General features: G+C 44.2%; 1 protein-coding gene across 1 annotated transcript in view; it reads right to left on the reverse strand.

The window, feature by feature from the left end:
• DHX8 (DEAH-box helicase 8) overlaps positions 1-18,448 on the reverse strand; it is a 429,571-nt gene that overhangs the window by 249,537 nt on the left and 161,586 nt on the right. Inside the window, exons 10-13 of the mRNA XM_069634412.1 lie at positions 17,717-17,814; positions 17,097-17,244; positions 13,101-13,282; positions 1,478-1,672 (exon numbers count right to left, since the gene is read on the reverse strand). Of these exons, the coding sequence (XP_069490513.1) occupies positions 1,478-1,672; positions 13,101-13,282; positions 17,097-17,244; positions 17,717-17,814 (623 nt within the window). The remainder of the gene's footprint in view (positions 1-1,477; positions 1,673-13,100; positions 13,283-17,096; positions 17,245-17,716; positions 17,815-18,448) is intronic.

Raw genomic sequence — 18,448 nt, forward strand, 5'->3', positions numbered from 1 at the left:
AAAGATTCCTCCATTCTAGCAGAATGGTGACCCTTCTGTGCATTACGCGGCTGACTTGATAGCCTGTGAATAAAATTCATACAAAAATAAGTATGTCCACTGCCAAGAGCCATTATAGTAAGCTTGTCACTAACATAAATGTTACAAGAACAGTGAGAATCTCCCCAGCACTCCACAGAAGGTAGGATGTGCTAGTCTCATATAAAATGTAAAAGGAATGAAAATCCCCCTCTACCCTTCACAGTAGTTCCTCAAGGTAAGTCAAGAGAAAATAAAAGGGGAAGCCCAAGGGGCAACCCAGCAACACTGCACAGAAAGTGCAGTGTGCTGCAATAATAAAATGTAGATGCCCAAAAAGTTATAGGAAGGTACAGATGTGGCGAGTCAGCAAAATGACACCCATAAAAAGAGTAAAAGAAAGAGTAAGTGGGGAAAAAGGTTCCCACTCACTCAGGAACATGGAAAAAGATTCTGTAGGCCGCCCACCGCTTAACACAGCGCTCCTTTAGGGTCTTGGGACGCGGAAGCTTACAAGCCGCACAGGCCGCCTCGTTGTGGTTAAGGGGAAGACACTTATTACACTTAAGGTGTTAGTATTTCCACAGAAATGTTGCCTTGCAGGAAGGACAAAATCTAAATGAGTCCTGTCCATAGCACAGGAATAATACAGTGACGATAAGACCAAGGGAACAAAGAGAGGAAAAGGAAAGTCATTCTTAAAAAGGAAATGTCCACCCCGACCCCACTCTCCTACTGTGCAGACCGGCCAGAAGGTCCGTAGTACAAGGCTCCGGCAGAGTTCAGGAAACAGCAGTCGAGGGAAGGGACGGTAAAGAGAATATAACAACGCCCACAGGCCGATAAATAATGATATTGCAATGTCTCTTGAAGAGCTCTGCATAAGGCAACCAGTATACTGGGCGGAAAAAACAATCTGAGGGACCCCGACGCGTGAGGGATTTTGGGTACACTACACGTCATGTTAGGGATAGTGTTACAGGCACCCCCATGTCAACGTCCCCTTTCGATTCTCGAAAGACAATGCAATACTCTGCAGTTACCACTAGATGTCGGACTATTCACAGCATGTGATTCTAAGCAGATTAACAAGCATCAGAAAAAGGTTTACACATGCAAGAATGATTAGCCACTTTGATATTATATATCATTGTTTCAAACATTTGTTTAGAGCACATCCCAGATTTGTTTCTAGGGTACTTATTTAAAACTTAACTTTAATGCAATGTTAAATACAAAAGGCTGGAATGCCTTACTGGGGTTCCCACAAGTGACCTACTGGTTGGACACAGGATTATTGCATCAGCAAGCATAACATATTGGGCAATGTGTGTGGGCATGTGATGCTTTGTACATCTTAGGTTAATAGGCAACAATCTTCGCTTTTGCAACAGCCAAATGTTTCTTCAGGTAATACAAGCTCGATATAAACTTATGTTCCTCAGCAGAAAATACTTACTTCTTGTCCCAAGCAACAACCATATTCTTCAGATACTCTCTTTGCGACAGACATTGCTGCCACTCGTCTAGGCTGGGTGCAGCCTATTTTCCCTCTGGAAGTGTACCCTGCCTCGGCCAGGTACTGAGTGATTTGGGTGGTTTTTCCAGATCCTGTCTCCCCAATGACAATCAGGATCTGGTTATCATGAACAGCCTAAAACAGAAAAGATGAGTCACGTTTTAAAACCTGCCACATTTCTTGAATACAAGCACTGTATTTTGCAAAGAAAGATACAGACTGGATAGAATTTGCTAAGGAGCAATGAGGTGCATTGTGTGTGTGCTTCAGGGCACATAGTGCAAGCAGCAGGATGTGTATACGGTCAGGTATGAACAACATCAAATTCTCTACAGTTATGCATCTAGGCAACCACTCTTGGAAGACTGCTTGTGAGACAACTGTGTATGTCTTTTTTTTTTATTTCCATGTGGCCCTCTAAGACTCAGATCTTAAGATATTACAAGTTGCTGGTCCTAACACTGACTATTTGGGCTAATTTTAGATAAACAATAGTAATTCGGTTTTGGTTGCAGGACCCTTTTCGGGTTAGTGCATACTAGTTTCAAAGATCCAAAAGGAGGATTCTGCTCTACTATGCTTCATGGGTTGGGTTAGTCGGTGTTAGGCAAGATTGTATGCAGTACCCTTTGGGTGCACTACAAGAACCTTGACCTCCTGGCACTAGGGACCGAACCTTTGGTATAAGTTTGAACTACACAGGTTGGTAGCGTGGCTGAGCAGCCAGGCTGATCTCAAGAGGGACAAAGCAACGAAGTTGCACCCTTAGATGGAGGATGACACTATATTCATTTATCTTTTTTTTATAGATATTGACAAATGATTCAATATATTCTTTTCAAAAAAAGTATAATAGTTTTTGATAAAGTCTCACCATCACGGTGTCAAATTATTTTAAACATAAAACACAATTTGCGCTTAAGATCCACAAAACCATTCATCCCTCCATTCCATTCACTTCACTTTAACATACCGTCAGTCACACCAATACAAAACAACCTAATCTTTTAGGTCACACTAACAATTTTATACATCAATACAGAATTTAGATCCTCTGATAGTCTTAAATTTAACTGCCCGTCTTCACCCAAGCAGTAGGTCGACACGCGTTTCAGGTTGCATCTTATAGACTTAAATCAGTCCACTATTTACGCCAACCATCTTCAGGACATAGACAGGAACGACAATAGAGTCCCTTTAGATCTAGTAGGGTGGATCAGAATGATTTAGAAGCCGCAGGTAGTCCCTCACTCTGATTTTTTATTTCAGGTCCTCTGAGGGCTCCCTTTGTTTATACACAACCTCTTGGAATAACCAAATAGGTCTATACTCTCCGTCTTAGAGACCATACTAATATGATCCTTTTTATATTATTGTTTAGTGATGCAACGCTCGGACCGCTATTGGTTCACGTGGTTCTGGTCAGGTTAGCAAAAAATCCTGCAGGTTTCACCAGATTCTCACTGCTTGTCGTAGATGCCGTTTACTCTATCCGTACACAACCGGTATCTCAAGAGGGGTCAATGTGAGCAGTCATATTGTGACACAGATTTTCACAGTACAATTATCCAAATCAACACTTACACTCAAGGTAAAACAATTATTAATTTATTTCACAGTCAGTCTTCTTCAAAAGGGAGCAATATATGTAAGAATTAAAATAGACTTCAAAAATACACTGTTTCTCTAAATCAGGTGACACCCATTGGGATGGCACAAAGCCACTTCCTACACCCTCAGGTGAATTAAATAGCTAGGACACTGGACATTGATTTATCACTGGTACATTTAACGCAATACTGAGTTTGGTGTAAAAGATAGAATAGAGGAATGAAACAAGTGTTAACAAATAATTCAAAACAGGTAAGTACTTTTAGAACCTTCCAATGCAGAGTAAATTAACCCTTTCCTGGGGGAAAGGCCAAAGCACAAAGTCATAGGTAAAGAGGAGTCTCTCAGGGAGCCAGGACAGCCAAAGTTAATTGCACAATATCAAGGGGAGCTGAAGATCTTTGTAGGTAGGAAAAAAGTCTTGCACAATGTTTTTAGAAATGTTTGTAGAAAATAGAACACTTGAAGGGCCACAAGCTGGGAGGCTTGTGAGGAGCAAAGCTTTAGCAACTCTGCAAGGTAACCAAGACAGGTCTCAATTTAGAGCAAGTAAGGCTACACAACAAGAGGCAAGTTCTCTTACACTTTACAGACTTTAGAAGAAATGGTTCCAGCTGGCTTCGGTTCCTGTATAGCTCTGCAGATCCTGTTGTTCCTAAGCCTCAGTCGTGGGGATAAGAGGGAGGACGTCTGGGGACTCCTGCTCTCCAATGGGACGGTCAGCGGCAGCAATGGGCAAACTTCAATTCAGCGGTCCTTCTGTGTTTTAGCTCCTCGCATCCAACAGCAAAAACAACACAGCATTTCTCGGATACCACTTCAGACTTTCCTCGCATTTGGGGTCCATCACTCTGTTGAGGTGGCTCAGGCTTGGAAGTCCGGAGGATCTTCCTAGCGCTCGGGTCCGACTTAAAAGCAACGCACACAATCTGGTGTTCCTCTCCCTTCGTTCCAGCAGCAGCAGCAGCAGCAGTGGAAATGCAGCCAGCTCGGAGAGGATGTCCAGAAGGGCTTACTATGGAGTTGATTGGTCCCACCAACTCAAAGGGAGAAGTCGTCCTTGGAGCGCTTCTCTAGTAGAATCAAATTCGGAGCTTCAGCACAGCAGCAGGGCTTCACCGGGCAAACCAACGGTCCAGGAGTTGCAGCAGGCATCTCTTCCAAGTTCTCCTTCGGATTCCTTCGTCTAGTGGTCGAATCTGCCTGGCAAGCCAAAAAGCCTGGCCTTTTATGCAGGTTTCTACCATTCATTCCAGTCTAGCTGTCAATCACACAGCAGGGTGGCTGTCCTTGCCGCGCTGCCAGCCAGCCAATAACCTTTGGGTGCTGTCCTGTAACCCAGGGGATTAAGCACAGGGAGATTCGGGCACCTCCCTCACTTCCTGCCCCCGCCAGACATACTGGAGCCAGAGGCGGGCTTCACTCGTGAATGCGGCCAAAGACAACAAACAAAGGGACCAAACCTGGTTTGGTGCGCTGAGTAAATCTCAAGAAGGACCTTTCCACAAGAAATTGCAACAAAAAAAAAAAAGAAAACCGGGGCCATTTTGACAAAAATGTCACCCTTGGGTGCTTTACTGCAACTGCGAACATAGCCCGCGGTAAAAGCCCACCACAGTAGTTAAAAGTAAACCACTGCCAGCAGCCATTCATCGAGGAAAGGGTAACAAAAATGTTACATGAGAAACTAGACAAAGGGGATACTAAGTAACCCCTCCAGCACCCTATTGTAAGATAGTGTGTGCTGGGTATAGAAAGTTACAATGCAAGTAAAGTCAATTTCACTTCACTGTTCTTGGAAACAGTAGTTTATCCAAGAGAAGATAGTTAAACCTTTGGGAAATCTGAAAGACTTCCCTGTGCCACTGCACTGAAGGTGCTGTGTGGTACAATGAAAAAGATGCCCATGGAGTTTGTCAGACTCCACAACCAAAAGAAACAGTGCTCAAGTCATAGCAAAAATACAAGAGTGGGAAAAAGGGTCTCACTCTCTCCAGGTAAACAATTAAAGTCCTCAAAATCCAGCAAAGGTGCTGGGGGTCTCGTAGAGAGGAATTAGCACATTACTGAGAATTCTCCTTAACACCGCTGATCTGAAAAGAGCCCGTAGCTGCTCCAGACATGCCCCCTCTTGTCCCTACGACTGAGGCCCAGGCACACAGGATCAGCATCACTGCAACCCAACAGAAGCCAGCTGGACCACTCTTCAAAAGGTACTGTTCCAACTTGGGGTACTTACCTCAGTGTCTTTAGCTTTGCTCTTCTCAGTAGTGACTTGCAGTAGCTACTTTGCTTGAGTTGATTTCAGCTCTGTCCTTCTCAAGTGTAACAGCTTGTGACCCTACAGTGATTATTCTTCAACAAACTCTCTAACATTGTGCAAGACTTCGCTATCTAAGAAGTGCCTCAGCTCCATGGACTATGCTCCAATTGACCTTGGCTATCCTGGCTCCCTGCAGACTCTTCTAGTCCATTTGACTTTGATATTTACTGTCCCTTAATGATAATTTGGTTATTGCTGGGAAAGATTTTTATCTAGACTTCATTGGAAGATTTAAGTGCTCAGATGCTATGAGCCATTACTGTCCTAGTTAGTGAAGTCACCTCAGGGTGTAGGAAGTATTTGTATTTATTATGTTTATATAGCGCTTTACTTCAAAACGCTGTACATTTTAACAACTAGATACATATAACATAACAGTAGAAGCAATTTACAATTATGAATCAGACCAACAAAACAGTAAGTAGAGCAATTAAAATGAAGGGAAGAGGGAGAGTAGTGCAGTAGAACTGAGAGGGAGGGGTGAGGATGAGAAGGAGGAGGGAAACAGAAGGGGTAAAAGGGTGAGAATGGGGTGGATGGGGGACAGGAGGGAGATCATGGGGAAAGATAAATGAAGGAGGGGGAGCAAGAAGGGGTAAGGGTTTCATGGCGGGGGATGGAGAAGGAGAGATTTAAGGGGTGTGCGGAATAAGGCAAAGGTAGGAATAGAGCGGATTGAGAGAAGTAAGGAGTTCCAGTGCCGGGGGGCTAGGAGCTGGAAGGAGCGGAAACGGGAGGAGGCACAAGGGGATGGAGGAACAGTGAGAAGAAAGTGGTCAGCAGAACGAAGGGAGCGGGAGGGAGTGTAGAAAGAGGAGGGAGGAGATATAAGGGGAAGCAAGACCATGGAGAGATTTAAAGATTAAACTGAGAAAATTAAATTTAAGTTGGGAGTGAAAGGAAAGCCAGCCAAGGGAGGAAAGGGAAGCAGAGATGGAGCCACTGGAGGTAAGGAGACAGAGGGTACGGACGGCAGAATGGTAGATGGATTTGAGGGGGGGCGAGATGAGAAGTAGGTAGTCCAAAGAGTAAGGAGGAGCAGTAGAAGAGTCGAGAGAAGATAAAGGAGGAGATTAAAAGTTTAGTAGCGTGGAAAGTGAGAGAGGGGCGGACTTTGCGAATATTAAAGACGTGGTAGCGACAGGCACGAGAGATGATGGGGAAAAAGAGAGAGGAGTCAAAGTGAATGCCTAAGTTGGCGAGCGTGGACAGAGATAGGGAGATTAGAAGGAAGAAAGTGAATGAAAGGTGGAGGAGAGAGAGGGGGAAGAGAGTTGGAGGGGAAGAATACGACTTCAGTCTCATCAGTGTTGAGAGAAAGAAAGCGGGAAGACATCCAGTTTTTAATGGCAGTAAGAAAGGAAGAGAGTAAGGTGGAGGTCGGTAGAGTAAGAAGAGAAGGAAAGGAAGAGCTAATTGTCGTCACCATAGAAATGGTGAGAAATGCTGAATGAGGGGATAACAGGGGCAAGGAGGGAGGTGTAGAGTGAGAAAAGGAAAGGGCCAAGCACCGAGCCTTGGGGTACGCCGTATTCCAGAGGCTGGGTTGGTGAGGAACGGCCTCCCCAGGAAACAGTTAAAGAGCGGGAGGAGAGATAAGAGGATAGCCAGTTAAGAACAGAGCCTTTGAATCCAAAGGAAGAAAGAGTGTTGAGAAGAAGGGGGTGATCGACAGTGTCGAATGCAGCAGAGAGGTCAAGAAGAATAAGGACAGAGGATTGCTTAGATTGTCGAGTGGAGAGGAGGGAGTTAAGGATGTAGGTGAGGGCCGTTTCAGGAGAGTGTTTAGGACAGAAGCCAGATTGAGAGGGGGGTAGGAGAGAGAGATTGGTGACAAACGTTGACAGCTGCAAGTAGGCAAGGCGCTCGAGTAGCTTAGAGAGGAATGGGAGAAGAGAGATAGGACAGAAGTTAGAGGTGAGAAGGGGATCAGCAGAAGGTTTCTTCAAAATCGGAATGATAGTGGCATGCTTGAAAGCAGAGGGGAAGGTAGCTGAGGAAAGGCAGGTGGTGAAGAAAGAAGTTAAGTAGGGAATAAGGAGAGGGTAGATCTTAGGGATAAGAAGGGACGGGAGAGTGTCAGTTGGAGCAGACGAGGGGTGGGCTTTGGAGAGGAGGATGGAAACGTCAGAAAGGGAGACAGGCGAGAAGTCGGACATGCAGGTTGAGGGGGAGAAGGGAGAAGGAGTAGGGGGGGAATAAGAAGAGCAATGGATTTTTTTGCCGAAAGGCATGAATCTTGAAGGAAAAGAAGTTTGCAAAGTCAGAGGGAGAAAGGGTGGAAGAGGCTGAGGGATCGGGGGTAGGAGGGGAGAGGAGGCTTGGGAGTGGAGGAGGTTAGAGTAGTAGGAACGTTTAGCCGAGGAGAGACACGAGTCATAAAGAGAGTGGTAAGAGAAATATGAGGTTTGGTTGGAAAGCGAAGGAGATTTGAGCCAGAGTCTCTCAAGACGTCGGAGGAGACGCCGCATGGAGAGAAGTTGAGGAGAGCGCCACGGTTGAGAGGGATTCCGGGTTGGACGGAAGAAGGAAAGGGGGTAAAGTAGATCAAGAGAGGAGGAGGAGCGAGTGGATAGTGCGTCATTGGCCGACAGTGAAGAGAAATCTTGGAGAAAGGGGAGAGAAGAGCAAGTGTCAAGAAAGAGGGAGGTATCAAAGTTGCGAAGGTCACGTCGGGAAAAGAAGGAAGGGGAGGGCATAGGAGAAGGATGGGGAAGGGGAGTAAGGGAGAAGGAGAGTAAAGCATGATCGGAGAGATAGATAGGTAGCGTAGAGACAGTAGAGGAGGGGTAGGAAGAGTTGAAGATAAGGTAAAGAGTGGAGCCAGAGGAATGAGTAGGAGAGGAAGGAAGAGGGGAAAGGAGGTAGGAGTCAAGTATGGAGAAAAGGGGTGAGGAATGAGGGGGAGAAGGGAGGTGAAGATTAAAGTAGCCGAGTACAGTTAGAGGAGAGGGGGAGGGAGAGATGAGTGAAAGGAGGTGATCAAGGTCGTCGTAGAAGGAAGAAAGAGGGCCAGGAGGTCGATAGATGATTAGAAAGGAGATCGGGTGAGGAGAGGAAAAGGATTTGTAAAGGAATTCGAAGGAAGGGAAAGAAGGAAGAGATGGTGAGGAGGTAGAGGAAAGGTATTTAGGGTGGAAGAGGAGGCCAATACCTCCGCCACGGCCAGTAGCAGGAGAGATATGAGAGAAGGAGGAAGAGGAGGTGTTTAGGTAAGCAGGGACAGTAATGTTGTGAGGGGGGATCCAGGTTTCCGTTAGACATCGAAAATGAAGGTTGAGATGAAAGAACATGTCTAAAACTGCTGCGGTCTTATTGCAGTGGGGATCTGGCGTTCCAGAGAGCAATGTTCATGAGGCTGGAGGGTTGAGCAGTGGGGGGGGTAGAGAAGATTAGGACGGTGAGAGGGGGTAGGTGTGGAACGGGAAGAGTGGGACATGAGAAGGAGAGTAGGAGAGGAAGGGGAAGGTGGGCTGAGGGAAAGAGGGGGGAAGGGTAATGAGGACGGTGAGAATGTTTTGGCAGAACGCATAACAGAGGGGATGAGAGTGGTATGGGGAAGGAATAAAGTGGTAAGGAAGGGAAGGTGAGTGTAGAGGAAGAAGGAAAGAGGAGAGAGAGAAGGTGTAATGGGGAGAAGTCAAACAGGACGGGGCAAAATAAACCAGGAATAGCGCAGGAAGGAGTAGCAGAGCAAGAGGACAAGTTAGAGGTAGTTGATTTTTTAGGATGGAAAGATTAAGGGACAATGTAGGCAACAGGAGGCCTCAGAGCGGAAAGGGTGAGCGACACAGGAAGCAGGTCAGGGACTGAAACTGGGAGTGGAGGGCCTTGAGGGTGGCAGGCGGCCAGGGAACGGTGGTGGGATCAGATGAAACGAGGAGCTGAGTTGACCCGCCGCAGTTGAACCTTTAGGATGGTGAGAACATGGACCAACATAGGCAGCACAGTCCAGGAGATGGTGGTGAGTATGATGGGTGGAAGTGGCCAGATGGTGGTAGACAAAGGTTCAGAAAGGAAGACCGGGTAGGATGTCTGCAGCTGTCCGTGAGGTGTAGATAGCTAGCACAATGTGGGCTAGGAGCAGTGAAGAACAGTGATGGGGCGCTGGAGGAGGCGGACTGGTTGGCAATGGGTAGGGAGCCGGGTATCACTCAGGAGTAGTTGTGGAGGTCCACTGCTCCCCTGCAGTTGGAGTTGCGGGAGGTAGCAAGGTGGACAGAAGCAGGGAACGGAGGCCGGAGATGGTCAGTGGAGGATTCAGAGGCAAGCACACTGCTGGAGGAGTCAGGTGGTTTGTGGTGTCTGCGTAGGTAGAGTTGGAGGCAAAGACAGACAGATGGGCCAGCGCAGAAGAAGATGGGCCAGCGCTGAGAAGGGTAGGCTGGCGAAGAGATCCTCGGAGAGAGCAGTCGTGGAGGACCACTGCATCCGTGCAGTTGGAGAAGCTGGTGGCAGCCAGGTAGACAAAGGCAGGGAAAAGCGGCTGGTAAAGTGGTAAAAAAGCATCTCTAAAGAGTATCTACTAGCTATATGTTGATTCTGGAAAAATATATTTGATTGTTACATATACTGCCCTTTTTAAAGAATGCTTATTTAAAAACTGCTGTTAAATAGATAATTATAACTACAAACCTTGAGTGTAAGTGTTACTTGGCTACTTTTATTTGTGGATTTCACTGCTACAGCTTTACAGCTCACATTTACCCCTCTTGAGAGAAGCCTGGCTGCTCAGTCACACTGCCAGCTTGTGTAGTACAGGCCTATACCAAAAGGTAGGTTACCCAATACCAAGAGGACAAATGTTGTGTCGTCTCCCACAGGGTAAATTAACAAGGGGTGTCCTGGGAGTCCCTCTGCCAGACATTAGTCCTGGTTACAAAAGCCTTACCCAGAGTCTCTAGCTCACTATCTTTCACAGAGAAGAAATATCCCAAACATATCAGTCTTTGTCCTGTCCTGGGGCAGTCCAACACCTAAATGCTAGGCATTTCTCCTCTGAACAAGAATACCAACAGCAACCCCAGACACGTGTTTCGGTCTGGTTGGACCTCATCAGTAGGGTGGAGCTGTGCCTCTCTAAGAATAGTGAGCAAGGGGTCCACGTCTGGAGATTCCCCTAGTAACTTAGGGTGAGACCCAAAGTTACTTAAATATGCAAATTAATAAGGACCCTCCCTTGTTAATTTGTCTCCCACAGGGTTACTACATACATTCTTGCCTAAAAGTTCCTGAGAGCTGGCCGACCCTGTGCTGGGTCATACTAACTTCCATTCCTTTCTGGTCTTCTGCTTGCGTCAATTGTGGCCCCTGCAATGGCCAGCATATTCGTTGGTAGAAGCGTTGAACTTGTGCCTTTAGAAACTAACTATGGTGAGCTCCTTTGTCCCCATCAATTCCTTCTCATGGGGTGTTGTTGGTTTTTAAAGTCACAGTTTGGGGGTTCAGAAAGCTTATCGCTCTTCAAGCACCCTTGTGCTCATAGACTTGCTTTGGGCGTAAAGTCCCAACTTAAAAAGTAGCAACCTTATTGTTCTATAGGAGTTGAAGCCTGGCTCAGAAGTCCTTTGTTCGATTGCCTAGGTTCTGGACATTGAAAGTCTGCCCTCGTCATAGCTGGATAACTGGCTGGGGGCGTGCTACATTGAGGTTCTTCAAAAACTTGGATGATTAAGCAACTTGCCTGTAACAGATGAACTTTGGAAAGGACTTGTAAACCATTGATCTTGTGTGTTAGGGAATATTAGCCAGTTTAAGGCTTGTGAATTGATCTTTAAACGGTTATCCCCAACTTTAGGTACCTTACAGTGTGCACAACCATGTTTAACTGTGTTAAATACTAAAGTGGTAGGTAAACCATTTTGTTTTTGGCAAACTGAATTTATGTATGTTTTATAATGGTTTGACTTAATTAGATGGGTCATGAACGTGATGCAACCTTGTGTTAATAAATAGTTGGTTTTTGTACTTACTTGACTGGACGTCTGCTCCTTAACAGATTTTGTAATTGTAAATAAACCTTCACACCATGCCTACCTCTTCCTGAATTTAAACCCAACTGTTCAGCTATGTTACCATAGAGAGTTTGATCACAAACTTGAACTAGTTACACCCCTAAGTTGACTTTTAAGAACACCTCACACGAGTAGGTTCAGAAAATCCCCAACACTGGGCAAGTAAAATGCAAAGATAAATCAATACCTGCCTTCCGGTGGTTTTTCCCGCACAATTAACACAATCACCACAACAATGGTAAATTAAAAACTAAAAGGTTGACGAATTCAAATAATAAACAAGAGTATAGGTTACACGCAGTGCGACATGTGGGTGGCATTGCCATATAAAAGGTGGCAGGCATCCTGGAGGAATAGATAGGAATGAGGTTGTAATAGGGTGGGCTGGGGCAAGCAGTGTACAGATAGAGGAAATAAAGTTAATTTTGAAAAAAGGAAGATGGCTATCCCATCCCAAACAATACTGCACCTTTAAGGGCCAGAGTTTTTGATGTCCATTTTTTGTTCAGGATCCAGTTATTTACTGTGGAATAGTCTTTAGGTTAGTGAATACCTCAATGTATCCTTTCTACTGATAAGTGCTCAATTTATGCACATCTGCTTGGGAGCATTTCTAGGCCTGTAGAATAACCATCTGTAGAATGTCCTGTCTATCTTTGAGCATCACTGCCTCGGCAGGACTATGTTGCAGTGAGATTTATCCTGACCTAACCAGTATCCTGCCAAGACTTACTCTGTAACCCATCATAAACAACATCCAGGGATGTGGAAAATGGGCACTGACAGTGCTGAGCCTCAGAGTAATGACCCTCTGATCGTGCAAATCATAACTTACTCCGGTCCAACCCGTGAATCTACCTCAGTGTCCCACTACTGCGAAACATGACGATAACTGCCAGCTCATCCAGACCCAGAAGGTAAGCAGGAACAGTAGGCTACTAAGTACACCATACACTTCAGTCATTCACCTTTCCTACAGCTATGCTCATTCTCCACTTTACACCAACAAACAATAGAGCGCAACTATACCCCTCGATTATTTTTCGGCCTAGCTGCACACATGAACAATTCCCCATGAACACCTCACCAACCTGTTAGAACGCAGCTATACCCCACGAAAACAAAATTGCCCTAGCTGCACAAACATCCCATACAGGCCTAAGGCTGCCAGAATGCAGTCTCGGAGACCAACCACCTGACAGCACACATTCGAATGATCTCTCACTACCACTGCACCTAGTGTTACGATGCAGCCACCACCAAGCAAATCACACTGACTGCCCACATATTGAGCGCACCCAAGCACTGTATTCTACCTTTCTTGACTGACCTGGACTACGGTCCCCCAGGAGGTTCAACCTACAAGCGCTTTGACATCATAACAGATAACAGAACATCTCAAAGATTGGTTTTCTTAGGTTTCCCAATTTCACTGTCACACTACAGAGCATACTAACTTCCAGAATGAGGAGTAAAGAGGAGCTGGGGGAATGAAAGAAGGTGCCCAACCAAAAGAGTGTATGCTACAGTACTGGCAGAGTTAAAAAGCTTTTGAGATCAAGGCTACCACTCCTAACCACACACATACATTTGAATATGTGCTGCTTTTTCATACCTGTATCAGCTGTTCTTTTAACCTGTATATGGGAAGGCTCTCTCTCTGCTCCAAGATGGACATTTGTGTCTTCTTCCCGTAAGAGGCTTTGTTTCCACCAAATGCATGTTTCTTCCATTCTGGGATATCGTTGGGCATCATCCCGATACCTCTCATGTTGGCAGCAATCTGCCTCCCATCAACTGGAAATAAAAGATAGCACCTTACATTTCTTAGTATGTTTATTTCATTGGCAACGTTACTCAGGGGACATTTCTTATCTGGTCTTAGTTTTTTTGTCAATGCAGACCGATCATAGAAGAGTTTTATTTATTTATTGCATTTGGTTATACGCCCAAACCCTGGGGTATCACGGTGTAGGTTACAAGATTACTTGGGAACTTAATACATGTTAGCATGATTGCAAGCAAACATAACGAAGCAGGTGCAGAAGGTTGCACAAGAGAATGGTTACAGTTGCAGAGTAATACAATGTACAATCTAACAGTCTAGTATTTACATACACAATTGCATAGTGTGAGGGAGCGCTTGTGGTTTTTAGAATGTATTAAAGAGCCAGGTTTTGAGGCTTTTCTTGAATTTTAGAAGGGAAGGCTCATTGCAAATAGTGTCCGTTAGTGAATTCAAAATTCTAGGAGCTGCTACTGGGAAGCTGGAGTTTCCTGTTCTCACATTCTTGAAGCGGGGGATGCATAGGTGCGTGTCTGTTAGATCCGAGTGCTCTAGTTGTGATTTTGCGGGTTAAGTGTTTGTTGGGATAGATGGGTGCGGTGCCCGATACACATTTATGTGCTATGGTAAGGGTTTTATGTAAACTCCTGGCTTGTATGTGCATCTCTTCTATGTTGTGAAATGTGCTCCCTCTTTTTTATGCCTAGCGCTGCTCCAAGAGCTTTATTCTGAAGTAGTTGCATTTTTTTAAAAAAAGAATTTTAGTTCCCTAACAGGAGAATGTTGCAGTAATCGATTTTGGCCAGGATGCAGCTTTGTGGCGTAAGGAAGGGTCTGCTTAGGGCTATACATTTGGCCGTATATGCTGTTGGAGTGTGCCAATATGTTTGCACATAGTAAGGCTAGAGTCTAAATAAACCCCTAAGGTTTTGACTTGGTTGGAGATGCTGATGGGGGTACCGTCAATGACTATGGCAGAGTATTGTGGGTGGAGCTTGCTTAGTCGGTCTGGGGAACCTACTATAAGAATCTCTATTTTTTTCTCTGTTAAGGCAGAGGCTATTAGTTGCCATCCAGTTCTGGATGATGGGAGTACATTTTATTGACAGTGCTGGTGTCCTGTTCGTGGTTGCCTGTGATAGGGATCAGTATTTGTCTGTCATCTGCAAAGTTGGTGTATATTACTCCCAAAGCATCTAGCGCTGCGAAGAGTCATTTTGTGTATGCGTTATAGAGTGTCGGGGAGAGGCCGGATCCTTGGGCGACTCCCAGTGGAACTGTTACTGGATCTGCTGCTACATCGCCTATTGCTACCCTAGATGAACGGTGTGCGAGAAATGACTTGATCCAAGCGGTAGCATCTGTCGAGAAGTGGAAGTTGTTCGCCAACGTAAGACAGTTTGTGGTCTACCAAGTCGAAAGCGGCGGACAGGTCAAGTAATAGGATACAGAATCACCCCCCCCTCCCCCCCGAGTACCTGATAGCGTCCATCTGTTTTTTTAGATCCAGTAGTGCTGTCTCGGTACTATGTCTAGGGCGGAAGCCTGATTGTCTTTCTCCTAGAAGTTGGTTATTTCCGAGGTGGGATTGGACTTGAGTATATGCCATTTTGTCAATGATTTTGAGGAGGAAGGGGACTGTGGTTATGGGTTTGTAGTTGGTGGGGGTTGTGGGGTCTAATGATGGTTTTTTGAGGAGGGGGGTGACCGAGTCTTCTTTGATATTGGCTGGGATGGTATTCGTGTTGAATGAGGCGTTAACGAAGTTGGTGATGATTGGTGCTGGTATGGGGCGCAGTCCTTGACTAATTTGGCGGGGAAACTGTCTCCTTTGCAGTTGGATGGTTTGAGTGAGGCTATGGCTTTGAGCACCAAATCAGTATTTAATGGCAGGAAGTGGAATTCAGGAATATTTGTTGTGGTGTGTATGGACGCTAGCGTTAATGGCTCGGTTGTGGGTAACAAGAGTATTCTATATAGCGCCATTTTATTTTGGAGGGTGTTTATCTTAGAGGCTAGAGCATCCTGGATGGTGGTACACCATTCCTTACTTACTTTACCTAGGCTAGGAGGGGGGATGGATGAGTTCAAAGTCAAATCAAAGGAGGGCAACAATGTTTTGGAAAATAATTCATTGTAGTTTCTCAAGTTTGTGGGAATCTGCACCCTGTAGTCACTAGAGAGTAATCTTGCTCATAGGTTTTAAACAGTCAGAATATAGTTTACATTAGAAAGGATAAAAAGAAAATTAAATTTGAGGTTATCCCTGCCAGTACAAGGAGGCAATATACATAACGTGGAAGGCACACACTTTTCCGTAACATTTCTTTTATGTCAAAACAGTATCCAACATGGCAGCCATGAGGTATTTGTATGATATGATTTGCACTCTTTCAAGTAATTGCTTCCAGCAGTCTGATGAATCCCATCTGCAATGGAGGTAGGGCCACAGCATGAGTATAACAGAGCTAACTGAGGAGGACCTCGGAAGACTTGGGAGAAATAAACAAAATATTTCCCCATCATCAAAGGAGTGTCCTTAATGTAGTTTGGCCATTATTTATATTAATTCAGTTGTGAAGATGTCAAACAAAGAATAGCAAGAGGACACTTTCAAGATGACAGAGATTGTCTTGGTTTGGTGATTTTACAACTTAATTTGGGTGAGAACACAGGGTGGGGGAGGGGCAATTACTTGCGGAACATTGACAACGGAGAGTGTCTGGTAAAGGCATAAAAAAATAAAATATATATTTGAGGCCTAGTATTATATTATATATATATATGCAACAGATAAGAGAAAAGGGGGCTTGTGGGTGAGTTCAGAAAGGGTAACCTAGGGGTCTGAGATACCACTTCACCTGCTAGTGGTCAGGCGTAAGATCAATGTGTCCACCGTGCCATTGCCAACCAATGAGAACACAAGTGTCTGAGCATATCTTGCAGAATTGTGCTAATTTTCGTCAAGGAGGTTTCAAAAAGGCATAAAATCAAAAACCTGCTCCTCACATGACAAAGGTGAATGACACATGACAAAGGTGAATGCCAAATTAATAAACAGGGCAACAATGTTTTATTGCCCCAAGGATGTGGATTTATATACCATTTATAGCTGTGTAAATTTGCACCTGCGATATGTCCTCTAATTGACAAGAGACCAAAAGCCAAACTTCAAATTATTTCCCAGGCGGAGTTTGTCCTTTTGGCACAAGGCAGTGAAAAGGTGCACATTTCAAACAGCATAGGAAAAATGAGACAAGGCCAGTAATGATGTGGTAGGTTCATTTAACAAAAACATTTGGGCTGGAAAGAAAACCAGACGGACATAAATGGCCAATCTAAATATTATCCTCAATTCTAATACAATTTGGATAACGGTAGGATAACAGACATCCTCAGTTGGTATCAACTTTGTTATTTAGTCCAATTTTCAAACCCTTAATGAACTACAAGCACATTTTTACAAGAAAATTTATTTTGTATACAATTGTTTGCAGTCATTTAAAATGGATTGAAGAATGGATTTATATCTGTGAAGTGTTCTCCGTGATGTGAACAGATTAAATACTTAAGGAGAACTTAATTATGCCAGTTTTACATACATCAACGTTTCAGTTTGCAAAAGAGAATCAACACAAAATGCTGTTTAAGTTAAGCACCGCTTTTCAAACAAACCAGAGCAGTGGAGTGCCTCCATTTCTCTATTTGCAATGTTATTTTCTTTGGCTTTCTAGAAAATTAAATTAAAACTTAAAATCCCCAAAAAACTGAAGGAACATGCCCGAAACTACCGGAAAGAACAGTAATCATTCTGGCCACACATACCATCTGGAAGAGGGTCCACCCAATGCTTATTCAATCCCATTGGAATAGAATCCATTTCAGCTTCTCGCTGAGCCTGTTTAAGCTCCCGCCTTTCTTTTGCTAAAGCACTTTGCATCATGGCTGCTTGGGAAAGGGAGCCATCAGGATTCTGAAAAGGAACATAAGCTGGTGGTGAAATCCTAAACAGTTCACATTACAATTGATAGCCCTAGCAATGGCACACTGTAAAATCTATGTCAATGACATGAGCGTGTCCACCCATGAAATCCAATACTATTCGTCCAATTTAATAAATCCTTGGACAGTTTTCCTCATTAGCAGTAACTATCAAGCCTTTACATTTTCTTAGTTGATCGCCATGTGCTAAGAGACAACGTACTTCACAATGCAAGTTATAATCTATGAACATTACAAAACAATTGCAGTGTAACCCAAGAAATAAAGGTTTACAGAATATGGTTGGACAGCAAACACTAGCTAAGCACAGCCTTTCAAGCACAATGTTAAAAAAATAAAAGAAAAATGACATTTGGCTAAAAACATTTAAAAAGAAGGATGATGAACTTTAAGAGGGGAAAAAGACTAGCATTTGTGCCTGGCACGCTAGATGAAAAGCTTACCTTCACTATTTTTATCGGGCTCATATCCATGCTCTGCTTTGTGTGTCCTCTGAGGAAAGGAGGCTCCTCTTCCACTAGCTCTATCTCCAGGTCCTCGTCTGAAAAAGGGAAGTAACTATCAGGATACACCAAAAGTGTGCAAATACCAATGGCAACAACTGGTTTCACAAATCTTTTATGAGAAGTTAAATCATTCTGCTGAGAAAAAAAGTTCTTCTACACGCCCACGTTAGAGCAAATTAGTTCATTGGAAGTTGTCTATCATCTACGTCCACTACCTCCCTAGTTCGCTGTGTGAGCCAGTACTTTTTCGACCAGAAAGAAAATAGATAAGCATTTTGCACTGTAACAAATTGTGCGAGAACAGTCTGCCTTTGTCTGAATGTCGGGTAGATCGCAACTAAGGAGCTTCTATTAGAGTTTTATTTCCATTAGGTATTTAGAAAGAGTATCTAATTTGCATATGTTCACCTTATTTGATTCAAGGTTGTAAAGTGCGTACACACATGGACAATCAAGAGCAATATGTATCTTCCTTATAGGGACTTTTGAAAAATGAGCTCCGGTAAGTAAAGGATAAAGATTGCAGTCAAGGTTACTGAATTATTCAAAACAGAAAATCAGCACAATAAGAATTCACACAACCAGTGTGCCCAAAATTGACATGAATGGTCGTTGATGAAATAAAAAGAAAAAAACAAAGCAAATTGGTTTGCACTAATAGATGAGATA

Source organism: Ambystoma mexicanum, chromosome 13 (genome assembly GCF_040938575.1).
Source record: "Ambystoma mexicanum isolate Mex_15411 chromosome 13, UKY_AmexF1_1, whole genome shotgun sequence".
NCBI lineage: Eukaryota > Metazoa > Chordata > Amphibia > Caudata > Ambystomatidae > Ambystoma > Ambystoma mexicanum.